This window comes from Corythoichthys intestinalis, chromosome 1 (assembly GCF_030265065.1).
Source record: "Corythoichthys intestinalis isolate RoL2023-P3 chromosome 1, ASM3026506v1, whole genome shotgun sequence".
Classification (NCBI taxonomy): Eukaryota; Metazoa; Chordata; class Actinopteri; order Syngnathiformes; family Syngnathidae; genus Corythoichthys; species Corythoichthys intestinalis.
Window position 1 is genome coordinate 68550561 of NC_080395.1, and position 15055 is coordinate 68565615.

Consider the following 15055-nt stretch of genomic DNA (forward strand, 5'->3'; position numbering starts at 1 on the left):
TTTTTTGTTGACTTTTTTTTGCCAAAATCATCAATATTAAAACAATAAAAGGCTTGAACTACTTCAGTTGTGTGTAATGAATCTAAAATATATGAGTCTAATGTTTATCAGTACATTACAGAAAATGAACTTTATCACAATATGCTATTTTTTTTAAAGAAGGACCAGTATATATATGTAAGTATCAATGTTCCCTCTAAGCTGCGCACTGCTTGCACTAACTAACACACAAGAAAATCAATGCAGCGCCCAAAATAAAGTTCAACAGAAACATATTGTAGTGTCACTAGGAGTACTGTCGGCACCGCAGCACGACACTTCTTTTGGTGCGTTCGATATGGCAACGCAACGCTCCCATTGGTGCATTCCATACGCCAACGCAACGCTCTTATTGGTGCATTCGATACGGCAACGCGGCGCTCCCATTAGTAGGTTACTACACCACGATTTTATAGAGTTGTGAGATGCATGACCTGGGTGGGTGCGAAGAAAAATAAAGAGTGAAAAGTGAGCAAGACTCCTGTGCTGTTTTACAGAGGCAATATTCCGCTGCCAATTTTTGCAAGCGCTACAGTATTAATTAATATCTAATTTTAGAACTAATATAATCTAGTTAATTAAACCAACAAAATTGTTTTATGTACCATCTTGAAACGTAATTCAATGAGCAACAGGTGTCTAGCCAATAATGTGACAGTTTACTTCACTTACGCTATGCAGCCCATACGTGCCTTGCAGGTTAGCTAGCCAACAACAGTGCAGCGGAGTAGAGACGCAAAAGCTAACCCCTTATCATGATGAAAGGAACGGGCAGCGATAGTACACTCATCAAGCCAATATAAAAAAGAAATGCGGTTCTTTTAAGGTGGATTGGCTGTCAGAGTACAGTATGTGAAAATAGAAGAACAAGCGGTGAAACAGTGAGATTTTTTCTGTTTTTATTTTTTTTTAACCCGACCTTTATAGCTTAGACAAGGAGAATTCTTGAGTGTCCTTATTGTCTGAACATTTTTAATGTGGGAGTTTGATATACTCCCATTGTGGTTGTTCATTATGTTTTAATTATTAACTCGCCGATGCCACAATCGGACCTTTCCATGCCAAAGCAGGACTCTTTCCATGGTTATAGCAGGACTCTCACATATAACATATTACACATCTCATGAACAATAAGACTTTTGTCTTTTTCATTTTAAGTGGGCCAAATCAATTATATAAAAGTAAACTAATGCAAATTGCTGTTGTATTTTCATTCTTTTAACAAGCTATTGAACTTGCTATGATCCAAGGTTTTGAACAGGCGTGATACTGGTGTGCGGCCACAGCGTACACATCTGATGTTGCTCACAGTGGTCCTCAGTTTGCTCAGGGAGCTTGTGTGTCTGCTCAGACACATCAAACATTAGAGGGAACATTGGTAAGTACACACACACACACACATATATATATATATATATATATATATATATATATATATATATATATATATATATATATATATATACACATACATAGTATATAGTTTTATTTTTGGGGGGTCTAATTTTAGTCTTTTCCTTTGGGAAAAAGTTCTCCACCGGAAAATAAAGTATCTTTTCCAACCTCCAGTAGTACAACCCTCACCTTGGCCTGACCAACACACTGATAGACAGTCAGACCATTACCATGGATCCAAATATGAATCTTCACTACTATACTGGCGTTGTGTTCAACAAAGATGTGAAGTGTTGTATTGTTTCTATGTATACCTGCTGCGCCTGCGAGAAGGAGGGTGCAATGGTCGGTACCAAAATGTTTCTGCCAGCCTCAGCCAACTGTCCATGTCGTCCAGCACCCCATAAATACACATCACATTTCCCTCCGAGGTGCCAATCCTGAAGCAAGCAAGCGAATGTTGTGAACAAGGACAAACAGTGATCTAACAGTTAGTAGTGTAATTACATGCGAGCTGCTTATGATGCATTTGCAGGAAACAATCTAATTACCTCAGGTCTAGAGGTGGCCCAGGACATTATTTGTTCATCCATACCTGAGACCCATTTAGTGTTGTCCTGTGAAAACACACAGCAAAAACAAGATTACGGAAATGTTCATTATAGCTTGTCCTAACTGAGATTTTTAAATTTAAAACAAACATTTATAACCCAATCTCACCATTAGCAAAGCCATTTCATCTTTGGGAACAGGTTCCAGGTCAGGAACAGTAAAAGACTCTGGGAAGGAAGCACCTCGAGCCAGAGCTTCTGCTGCCTTCACTGTTGTTGAGAAGCAGTCCAGCCAGGCCCACTCACTGGCACTGCCACCGCAGATGGCAGAGCCAGACTCAAGTGGGCAGTGTCGGAGAGATGGCGGCACTGGTGGGTAGCATAGGAGCTTGTCCAGGTGAAGTCCCACTGCCAGAGAGGCGAGGCACTGCATGTAGGGGCTGTGGATAAGTTGCTCCCCACATACTACATGTGGCTAGAAGTTCAGAAAACAACTTAATCAAATGAAAGCAAAAAGAATATTTAGCCTTGCTTCTGCAATTGTATCACCTGATATAGGAATGTTGCCTAATAGAGGTTTTTCACCGACGTCACGACGACAGCTAACACATCGTGTATTCAGTGAAATGAATGTAAATTGTTGCAAAAATTAAACGAGAATATTGTGCTATCGGCCTGTACAGATTGGTAAGAGGCATGATTCGGGAGCGATATATTTCTAAGATCAAGCAGATTGGTTAAACAGATCTGTATTTTTCGCCAAAAATGTGTTTGAAGGACATTCTGTCAGCTCATAAAGTGCCAAACCTATACCATACAATTAAATTGATAGGTCACTATTGTCCCTTGAAAGGGAAATTTGTTTCCACAGTTTTTCAAGTTATATTAATTACCCTGCAGTGATCCTTGTTCTTCGCGGTTAATGGGGAAGCCCCAACGAAAATCCGCGAAATAGAGGCGGAGATTATGTACAATAAAAAAAAAAAAAAAAACACTATGGAAGCCTGTGTGTTTTCTAACATATTTGGTCATATGGATATTTAACACCAATTTTAATTTTAATTTTCTTGAGAGATTCAAGTAGTAGAACGAAACAATTAAAACTGAAAACAAGATATTTCATTTTATTTTCTGTGAAAATGTCATTTTAAATAAATTTCTGTAGCGGAATAAATTAGGACACAACCCCCATTCAATGCCACTTAAAATGGCTAAAATCACACACAAGTGTATCACATCAGGTGCACATGATTAGATCATTACCCAGTGTTTTGAAGGAGGCTTACCTTATTTAAACCTCGCATTTAGTTTGGTGTGCCCCTGAGTGTTGAAGTGAGAGAAAACACAATGGTGCGATCAAAGGAGCTGTCTGAGGCCTTCAGAAAGAAGATTGTAGACACTTATGAGTCTGGCAAGGGATTTCAAAAGATCTCAAAAGAATATAAAATCAGCCATTCCACTGTCCGGAAAATGCTCTACAAGTGGAGGACATCCAAAACAATTGCCAACATTTCCAGGTCTGGCCATCCAAGCAAGTTCACCCTGAGAGCAGAACACAAGATGCTAAGTCTCCAAAACCCCTAAAATGTCATCACGGGACCTACAGCAGGCTCTTGCTACTGTGGATGTTGAAATTGCATGCCTCTACAATCAGATAGAGACTTCAAGTTTAACCTTTATGGGAGGTGTGCAAGGAGGAAACCTTCGCTCTCCAAGAAGAACATGATGGCCAGACTGAAGTTTGCCAGAGTGAATGTAGACAAAGATCAGGACTTCAGGAATAATGTTCTATGGACAGATGAATCTAAAATTGAATTATTTAGACTAGGGCTATCAAAATTATAGCGTTAACGGGCGGTAATTATTTTTTAAAATTAATCACGTTAAAATATGTGCTGCATTTAACGGACATGCCCCGCTCAAACAGATTAAAATGACAGCACAGTGTCATATCCACTTGTTACTTGTGGGTTTTTTTTCGTGTTTTGTCGCCCTCTGCTGGCGCTTGGGTGCAACTGATTTTATGGGTTTCAGCAACATGAGCATTGTGTAATTATTGACATCAACAATGGCGAGCTACTAGTATATTTTTTGTTTGAAAATTTAACAAACTTTATTAAAACGAAAACATTAAGAGGGGTTTTAATATAAAATTTCTATAACTTGTACTAACATCTATCTTTTAAGAACTACAAGTCTTTCTATCCATGGACCGCTTTGACAGAATGTTAAAAATGTTAATGCCATCTTGTTGATTTATTGTTATAACAAACAAATACAGTACTTATGTACAGTATATTGAATGTATATATCCGTCTTGTGTCTTATTTTTCAATTCCAACAATAATTTTCAGAAAGATATGGCATATTTTATAGATGGTTTGAACTGAGATTAATTACGATTAATTACTTTTTACGCTGTGATTAACTCGATTAAAAATTTTAATCATTTGACAGCCATAATTTAGACACCAGAACAGAGGACATGTGTGGCGTAAACCCAATACAGCATTCCAGGAAAATAACCTCATACCAACCGTGAAGCATTGAGGTGGAAGTGTCATGTTTTGGGGATGCTTTGCTACAGCAGGACCTGGCCAGCTCACCATCATAGAATCTAACATGAATTCTATTGTGTATCAAAGGGTGCTTGAGGAACATGTGAGATCATCTGTGAAAAAATTAAAGCTGAAGCGAAACTGGATCCTGCAGCATGACAATGACCCAAAACATTACCAGTAAATCCACCAAGGACTGACTGAAAAAGAAGAAACTGAGAATCCTGGAATGTCGGCCATTCCAGGAGACTCCGTTTCAAAGCCCAGATCTTAATCCCATTGGGATGCCGTGGGGTGACTTGAAACAGGCTGTACATGCAAGAACCCCTCAAACATCACAAGCTGAAAGTATTCTGCGTTGAGGAGTGGGGCAAACTTTCTTCAGACCGATGTCAAAGACAGGTAGATGGCTACAAAAAGCGTCTCTCTGAAGTTATTTCAGCCAAAAGGGGGTAACACTAGCAATTAGGTGATCGGGTTTCCTAACTTTTTCCTCAGTTAGCATATCGTTTTTGTTGATATATTTGGTTTAATGAGTAAAACAATGTTAATTTTTGTTGCTTACCTGCAATTAAATCACTCTTTTCCAGAGATAAAGAAAACTTGTATCAGACATAGCGATGTGAACATGTCTTAATAAAGAACTGAATATTTCATGGGGTGTCCTGATTTTTTCACATGCCTGTATAAGCCATGTTTTTTCCCTTATTAACCCAAAGTGAAACTTAAAAAAACAAAACAAAATCAAAAAACTTATACATACATGTACAATTAAATAGTTTTTAATTTTGTAATAGTTTTTTTGCACTGCAAATGTAATAATTATGACAAATGAGATACAGATTTAAAAAATCATTTATACATGTATACATGCATGTATCTTAACATTTTTAAATAAAATAGTTTTGTTTTAATTGAAAAAAATCCGCGATGGATTCAAGGGCGCAAAGTTTGAAGCGCGAAGTAGCGAGGGATCACTGTACTTGCACTTGTAAGTATTTACACCCACAAAATTCTAAAAGGAAACAAAAGCCTTGATGCCCACAAGTATTTCAAGGCAGGCATTATGGGTTAAAAAGTGGTTTATTCATGAAAAAGCCCTGAGACTTAGTGCGCTCACTTAAACATAGCTAACACTGTATGAAATGATGAAAGGATATTACAAGAATATCTAATTTCTAGCCATTTCTGATGAATGTACGCATGAATGCTTTGCTGTCCCATGGATTACTTTGTGTTGATTTTTGGTCACTCCTTTTTAATTTTGTGGCATTTTCGGGTCAATTCTTTGTTAACTTCGCTGCCCCCCATTAGTCAAAAGGGATTGGACGTGTAGCGCCATCAATGGCACTGAAAGATAAGTATTCACAGCCAGTCCTCCCACTTTAAATGAATTAGATGTCTATGATTGTCAAGTTAGTTGTGCGTCACTTCCTTGTTAATTTTAGGGAATTTACAGGTCACCTCCTGTTGATTTGGGGGCTTTCCTGGGTCACTTTCAGTAGATTTCGGTTCACATTCTGGCGATATTTAGTCACTTTCTGCTGATTTGGGGGTATTCCCAGTTCACTTTGTAAAAATATAATCAGACGTTTTTGTAGGAGTTGAATGGGGTCATTGAAAATGTATGTGGACGTTTTTGTCAAATTTTGGCAGAATGGTACGTTTCTGCTCAAAACTACCTTCCACTTTTGTGACCCTTGATTTTTTTCTGTTTTCAAAAACTGTAGGACAAGTAGCATTTGGAAAGTTTGAAATGTTTTGTTTTTGCCTTTGGAAATCACAGGGATTACACATTTTAAAAAAACATAATAAAATAAAATTTTGAAAGCTGAGCGGTGTAAATCAGCCAAACCGTGTAGGCTGTGCAGCATGCTGAAAATATAGACAGAACCAAAATCCGACTATCTATAATAAAAATAGAAAGCCATCCATGAACATCAAACACCATTGCTGTGAGTAAATATTATCAAATTAATTCTCTCCTCTGTACATCATTGTCCATAGGCCTGCACATGACGTATGCACATTACTCATATAATGTGCATTTGAATGCACAGCCACAACACTGCACACAGAGGAAAGTTTTTGCTTCATATCATTCATTGCTATAGTGGATGCTTAGTGACAATTTAAAATACTTTTCTTCTCCATGCATGCTCCACCTGATGAGTCCACAGAGCCCTAACATTTCAACTGAGACTACCCCAAAAAGCCCTTCTTCCTTTTAATAGAGAGTGTTCAGGTCGAAGACTCCGGGCGAACATGTGCATGCGCACATCTACGTGGTAGCAGCGCTGTTTCACCGAACCTCTGCCCAGTCTCTGCTTGGCAAAAACACTTTCATACCTACATAAGACTTACTACTAACAGTAAACAAACACATTTTCCGTTTTAACATTTCTGGTTCTGATTTGATGGGCCAAATGCTCCTTGCTTTATGTTCATGCTCGTACAAGCATGCGTACCATGCACGAGCTTAACACAGGCTGCAGTTACGCTTTTGGCCTGAGATAGCAGTTGTGTGTACAAAAGTGACAAAGTCCATAGCACTTTTAAACACCACTTGGTATACAAAAACTCCTAATAAACCTTGAGGAAGAACAATACATTTTCATATCTAATATAAAATGGATATGACAGCCTCGATGCGTCACTTGGAGGTAATTGTTCCTGTTTGATAGCAGCAAGTCACATCATGACGTCTTGACAAAAGCAATGCAACCCAGTTCTTCCAACTGATCCATTTTTTGGGGTGAATAAAAAGTCAAATCGAATATTTTAGTAGTCGATTAATTGATTGACTAGTTAGTTCGAATGATCGAGTATAAGGAACATGAAAAATTAAAATACCCGAGCTGAGCCTCAAATGGTATAAATTAAAAAAAAAAAAAAAAAAAAAAGAGGATCTATGTACAACAAAAGAACAATTGGTCTGCTAAGTCCGCAAGTTTAAGTGCTATAAAATGCTAGGTTTTTTTTTTTAATTTTATTTTATTTTTTTTTAACAATGCTCTTAACAAATGGTTCAGACACATATTCCCACAAAATAATGCGAAATATACCTATAAACTAAATTATGAATGTATTAAAAAACAACAAACAAAAACCTAGCTTATGTTGGTCTTAACAAGGATCTTAACAGTTGGATTCAGCCATGTGAAAAGAGGCAGACCAGATGGCAGTGTATCCACCCTAATCAATAAAACTAAATGCAAACACTTTCAAAATAAACCATTGCAACGCCACTTTAAGTAAAGGAATACTCGGAGCAACAAAATTTAATTCGAATATTTTTTTTAATCGAATACTCGAGTTAATCAATTTATCGTTGCAGCACTAAACGACACAAAGGCGTAGTTCGATGCGTGTGTAATAGCTTTGGTGAAAGCCCAGAATGTGCAGTGACGTCATGTGAAAAACCTCTACATTGCTCCTAGCCGAAAGTTCACTATCTAAATGTACTTTTATGTCTTGTCAATCATTTAATGTTGATCGTTTTGAATTTAGCAGCATACATTTATGCCAGAATGGAAAATGGGAAAAGTAACTGTTGAATCTTGTTCATGTTAAAACCCTAGAAAATAAGGAAGCAACATTCTAAATGTCCATACCTTCTCATATGCATACTGCTCCTGCAACATAAGAGGTAGTCTCTCAAGGAAGGCCCTCATGCAAGGTGCCATGTTGAGGCCCACTACACCCTGCTTCTTAAGAGCTTTTCGACAAGTGGCCAACACATGGTTAGTTGCAATGAACTCTTTTGAGCAATTTACAACCAACACATCCTAAAAAACACAATGAAAAACAATGCAGAAGAGACAACTTATTTGCATTTATTGTAGTTGTTACAATGTCTCAAGGGGATTCTAATTCACGCTCAGCTCTACCTGAGTGTTAATTTCATGTATCCATTGTAAAGTGTATTCCTTCACCTTCATGCTAGCATGGAAAAAAATGCAACATACAGTACCTTTGACCTATTGGTGCAGACGGCAACACCAACATCTGGGATCCACACGATATTCTGAATGGCCCCTGAACCAGCAACAACTGTTTGAACTACTGACCCATCCTGTTAAAACACAACAAAATTCTAGTTTAGATGAACCAAGCTGCAGGAGCATTCTATAATTTGCTAATCTCAGAAATAAAAAAATAAAAAAAAGAAAAAAAAAATCATCACAAACTGGGGCGGTTGAGGTTAGGTACATTTATAATAATAATCTAATATAATCTCCATCAGAGTAGAGCCAGGCAGTATACAGAAAATTTACCGTTACCGAAATTCTTCACGATGACCGACGTAATTTTGACCATGTTGGTAAATTCGGTAATTTAATAAAACAAGAAAATGTAGTCTTTTCATCCCGCTTTGACTCGGTTTTGTTCGTCTATGTTCATTTCCCTTTAAGAAAGCAGTCAGTGTGCTTACGTATGAAGTCACGTGGTTATCAGGAACTCAAACAAACAGAAGCCCGGTAGGCTAACGCTAGCAGCTAATGTTAGCGGCTATCGCTACAAGTAAAGGTGATGGAGTGGGCTTAAGGGAGCATCGCCAAACTTGCACTTGAGTACACTCTTGGCGGCCTCCAAACTGGCTTTCACCCACTTTCCTCCCTGGTTCTCAGGATTTCAGAAGAGGGTGCTTTCTACTGGTAGCCAGGCCACATGCTAATGCTAGCGGCTAATGCTATAAAATGAACGTGATGGAGTCGGATAGCGGCTCCAACCTTGTCAAAACGGCTGAACTTAATGAGTGGATTGGGCAAGGAGTGGATTGGGCAAGGACTGCATCTAGCAATTAGTATGGCACGTTATTTAGTATCTGTGTGTGATTTCTTTGCTATCTTTTATGATGGTAAAGCATTCATCATAAATTATAATCCAACAGAGAAGCCTATTATATGACCGTTTAATGGCCACAGAAATTTTTCTGTCTGTGCTTGCTTCATTCTGTGTCATTACTGCCATCATAAAATCTTAAATGTTTCATTAGCAAAAGAGCAATATAGCATTTATTAAAAATGCTCTGGACCTATACCTTGAAGTAAACAATTATGTTGAGTGAGTATATCACAGCAGCCATTAACAATAAGTCGTCTCTTTGAATTGCACTGTTAAAGCTGTAAATCATTTGTGTTACAATGACATGTTTGCACTGTCGTCTCATTGATTTTTACATTGTTGTACATTGTTCGAGTCTTACAACCTGTTATAAATGTTCATACTTGAATTCTTATGGTTTACAAGAAATTTCTATATACTTAAATGTTTAGACCTTATGTACAATTGTTTAAATATTGCTATACTGAAATCTGGTAAATAAATCAACTAGAAACGGTTAATTTGTATTTCACTTATTGATTCAGATTTTCAAATTATAAAACAGTCCGCTTTGGGCGAATTTATCGTCATTTATCGTTATCGAGGTAAATCTGCTCAATTTTCCGTGATACATACTTTAAGCCATATCGCCAAGTCCTACATCAGAGTGCAAAGATGTGGCGTTAGCATGTAGCACCCCATGCCACATGGGTTTTCTACAGGTACTATGGTTGCCTCAAACGTCCCAAAAACATTGTCTGAGGTGTGTGTGAGTGTGTGTGTGTGTGTGTGTGTGTAAATGTTTGTCTGTTGTTCCAGGGTCATATTCAGAGGTGGGTAGTAACGCGTCACATGTACTGCATTACATTTACTTGAGTTACTTGTTGAGAAAATTGTACTTCAAAGAGTAGTTTTACCAAGCTATACTTTTTACTTTTGAGTTGTGAAGAAAAAAAATCACTACTCTTACTCCGCTACTTTGGGCTACACAAGAGTCGTTACATTTTTCATCTTTATTTTACGTATTAGATTTTTTTTTTTTTGCCAGCAATGCCAAGAGTAGAGACATGCCTGGTGTATTACCGGGGTAGCTCTACCGATTTCACAAATGAGACGTCGCAACAATAATTACATGACTTCATTATACCAATCAGACGCAAGCTTGCCGTTCAATCTTCACGCCAGCCTGTTCAATCATGTGGTGTCTTTGAAGCACCACAAAAAATGAAGTATTTGATATAGAGCGCTGCCCTCAACATGACCTTGAAAGCGCGGATTTTAACCTCTCTCCCATTTTTTATTTGGCACTGACTGACCACGGAAAACCGGAGACATGATACTTTTAATTTCAGAATAGTAATTATGAAGGAACTATTCACTATTCAAACTAGGAACTTTTTTCACCATCAGGGGGCACTCATGCTCTTTGGACGAATAGTGCTTCATTTGTCAAATTTTTTTTCTCTCCTCAGAGATCAATGATTTTTTTTGTATTTCTTTGGCTTACGTGGTTATGTAATGGGTAATTGTACAGTATCATTATAACAACAATCAATATACACTCACCGGCCACTTTATTAGGTACACCATGCTAGTAACGGGTTGGACCCCCTTTTGCCTTCAGAACTGCCTCAATTCTTCGTGGCATAGATTCAACAAGGTGCTGGAAGCATTCCTCAGAGAGTTTGGTCCATATTGACATGATGGCGTCACACAGTCGGTGCAGATTTGTTGGCTGCACATCCATGATGCGAATCTCCCGTTCCACCACATCCCAAAGATGCTCTATTGGATTGAGATTTGGTGACTGTGGGGGCCATTTGAGTACAGTGAACTCATTGTCAAGTTCAAGAAACCAGTCTGAGATGATTCCAGCTTTATGACATGGCGCATTATCCTGCTGAAAGTAGCCATCAGAAGTTGGGCACATTGTGGTCATAAAGGGATAGACATGGTCAGCAACAATACTCAGGTAGGCTGTGGCGTTCCAACGATGCTCAATTGGTACCAAGGGGCCCAAAGAGTGCCAAGAAAATATTCCCCACACCATTACACCACCACCACCAGCCTGAACCGTTGATACAAGGCTGGATGGATCCATACTTTCATGTTGTTGATGCCAAATTCTGACCCTACCATCCGAATTTCGCAGCAGAAATCGAGACTCATCAGACCAGGCAACGTTTTTTCCAATCTTCTATTGTCCAATTTCGATGAGCTTGTGCAAATTGTAGCCTCAGTTTAATGTTCTAAGCTGAAAGGAGTGGCACCTGGCGTGGTATTCTGCTGCTGTAGCCCATCTGCCTGAAAGTACGACGTACTGTGCGTTCAGAGATGCTCTTCTGCCTACCTTGGTTGTAACGGGTGGTTATTTGAGTCACTGTTGACTTCCTATCAGCTCGAACCAGTCTGGCCATTCTCCTCTGACCTCTGGCATCAACAAGGCATTTCCGCCCACAGAACTGCCGCTCACTGGATATTTTTACTTTTTCGGACCATTCTCTGTAAACCCGAGAGATAGTTGTGCGTGAAAATCCCAGTAGATCAGCAGTTTCTGAAATACTCAGACCAGCCCTTCTGGCACCAACTGCAGGAGATTGTCTTAAACCATGTCGACATGCCTAAATGCACTGAGTTGCCGCCATGTGATTGGCTGATTAGAAATTAAATGTTAACGAGCAGTTGGGCAGGTGTACTTAATAAAGTGGCCGGTGAGTGTAGATAACCTTGTGCTCAGAAATAAAATACCATTGTTTGAAAAAAAAAAAATCCAACAAAAATATAAGCAGTTACTTACAATGTTACTCATTACTTGAGTATTCTTTTCACCAAACACTTTTTACCTGTGCTTGAGTACATTTTTTGGACGAGTACTTTTACTTTTGTAATATTTTTTGAACTACCACTACTCTTATTTGAGTAAAATTTTTGGTTACTCTACGCACCTCTGGTCATATTTGTGTGCAGTTTGATATCTGCTGTCATATTGAGACATACCCTATTATCCAAAAACAGCAATAAGTCTGCATCAAAACTTAATATATCTACTTACGTGCAGTAGATAGAAAATATCTACTAATATCTAATACAGGTAGTCCCCGGGTTATGAAAAAGTTCCGTTCCCACGCTGGCGACGTAACCCGAATTTTCGCATTTGTCGAAAATAACCCTTTAAGCACCCTCAAATAGCCCCAAAATCTCAAAATAACGATTTAAAAACATGTATTAAACGTCATTGTACTGTCATCATCACGTTGTAGCTAAATCCTAGCTAGACAGCAAGCTAAGCTCAGAAATAACGATGTCAGACGTCCGTGTCGCTCATAGCATCGACACTTGCAGAAATAAACTAAAATGAAATTGAATCAGTTTCATCTTCAATTGCAGCAATTCAAATTTTCATTCATAACTAACTGCTGATACAGCAATAACAATCCACACAAACAATTAGCATGTATTAGCGTCTGCACATAGTCAAAGATCACAAACTCGGCCCAAGTATTTGACCAAAATTGTATTTGACCACAATTGAAAACGCACAACAGTACATAAGGTGTTATATACAGGTGTTGCCTCTGTGGATGCTTCACAAGCAACAAATGTGCGGGCAGGCTTGGAGCTCTCTCACTAGGTGGCGCGACTTCTGCGTTTGAGGAAATGCGCTGGTCCTCATGTGTGCGCCTGCAGTCTTCTTCGTGTGCGCAAATATGTTCTTCTTCGTGTGTACTTGCGCTCTTACTCGTGTGTGGAAGTACTCCCTGCTCTATCCTTCCAGCGCCAAAATAAAAGCATGTGTCACAAAAAAAAACAAAAAACAACTGGAGATAAAATGGCAGACGAGACTCCGGGGTCGTGAAGTTGAAATCACGTAAGTCGGGCACGTTGAAACCCGGGGACTACCTGTATTTAGACATCAGAAAACATATCCAATATGGTGAATTTTACAGACCTTTTGAAATGTGCGCTTACCAAACAGAAACGACTATTGTGTACATTTGAGACTGACCAGCTTCCTGAGCACCATTCGAACTCTCAAACAGTGATGCGTTAGTGGGTTTGAAAATTGCTGCACTCAGCATGAATGGGTGATAACAGATTTTATCCAAGAAAAACAGAATATTAATACTGCAGATGGATGGATACTCACATATTGTGGTAGGGTATATGTACATAGGAAAATAGATTTTGAAGGGTAATTTGGGGAGGGTCAGGGCGAGGCAATCAGTGTTGTTTTTATCAACAATGACGACAACAAAAATATTTTGTCGCAGAACAATTTTTTTTCATGACAATGATGTCACGATGATGAGGTAAAAAGTGGCTTGGGAGACTAGAACATGACGAGACAAATGCCAGTTTTTGTCTGACGAGACGGCAACTAGACATAAATGCGACATTAGTTTATGTCGTATGTTTAGAATGTGTGACATATTTATCTTGTACGTGGGGTACGTCAGCTTGCATCGTAGCTGTGTTTTGGTCGTATCACTAATGTGAGATGTGCCGCACCTCTACCTCTACCTTACTCTCCTCACTGGAGTTTAGGATGTGTCTAAAGCTAGGCTGTTGTGCTTATTTTGAAACACGGTAAGATTTGTTTTCTTATCTTGGCAAGAGGAAATATGCAAGGCTGCTTTAGCCTTTAAAGGAGCTGTGCTGAGTGATCATCAGACGCTAAATCTAATTCCTAGCGTTAGCGTACCATCTGCTTTGGTATTAGCATTAGCTTCGGAATGGCGAGCATCCTCTTAAAACACCGGCCGGTCTAAAGCAGAGACACTTGGCTTTTCTGGTCAGTAAGTCTAGAGGAGAGCCAGTTGGCAAAATGGCACTCAGCTATTATCCCACTCTAGCTGTTTTGTTTGGTAAATGAGCAATTACTGGGAAATAGTGAGTGCAAGCTACTTCTGGCTATATGCTAGGAATAAAAAAAAAATCCCAGACATGCCAGTGTTAAAAGCTCCATGACAACATTTCTTTTTACATACAGTTCGTGACTTCCAGGTGGGTTTAATTGAAAATTATCAGTTGTACTGCTGAGTGTGTATTATCATCACCCAGTTGGCGTTGTCCTTGGTAGATGCTACATTATGTGCTCGTCCATGTTCATTCGATATTGTTATAAACCTTTATTTTTGGACTAAAACGTTCGAATTTTACTGACGAAAACATTTGGAGTAACTTGACTAAAACTAGATGAAATTTGTATGAGATTCCATCAACTAAAACTAAACCAAGATGAACACATTTTGAAATGACTAAAATATGACTAAAGTATTTTCCTCCAAAAGACTAATACTAAAACCAAAATTAGAAGGGCTGCCAAAAACAACACTGGAGAGAATGCACAGTGTACACGAGAGCGCATCTCTGACTAGCAAATGTAGTGTGTAGGCTACTTATTAACTTGTGATGCAACTTCATCTACAGCATATTGATGCCTGTGGTAGAAAAAAAGGTTTCCACTAATCTTTGTTTATTATAGATATGTATTTCCAGAAATAGGATTTCTTACTCTCAGGGACCAGATGTTCATGAGACCTCCAACACCCCCAGAGGCTAAAGCTAGGCCATCGGGACTAAAGGCAACAATTCTCACTGGCGTTATATGGCCTTTCAGTTGGAAAACACACTTTGCTCTGTCTTGCGACCATTCTGAAGACTGCAACACAACCAAAGTAAAAG

At 38.7% G+C, this 15055-nt stretch overlaps 1 protein-coding gene across 9 annotated transcripts in view; it reads right to left on the reverse strand.

Annotated features, from left to right (window-relative positions):
• Positions 1-15055, reverse strand: part of herc1 (HECT and RLD domain containing E3 ubiquitin protein ligase family member 1) — a 213087-nt gene that overhangs the window by 34332 nt on the left and 163700 nt on the right. For all 9 annotated transcript variants that reach the window (XM_057837769.1, XM_057837760.1, XM_057837822.1 and 6 more), the window contains 6 exons: positions 14886-15032; positions 8517-8618; positions 8158-8331; positions 2155-2460; positions 1986-2051; positions 1749-1874 (listed from right to left, as the gene is read on the reverse strand). In XM_057837769.1, the coding sequence (XP_057693752.1) occupies positions 1749-1874; positions 1986-2051; positions 2155-2460; positions 8158-8331; positions 8517-8618; positions 14886-15032 (921 nt within the window). The remainder of the gene's footprint in view (positions 1-1748; positions 1875-1985; positions 2052-2154; positions 2461-8157; positions 8332-8516; positions 8619-14885; positions 15033-15055) is intronic.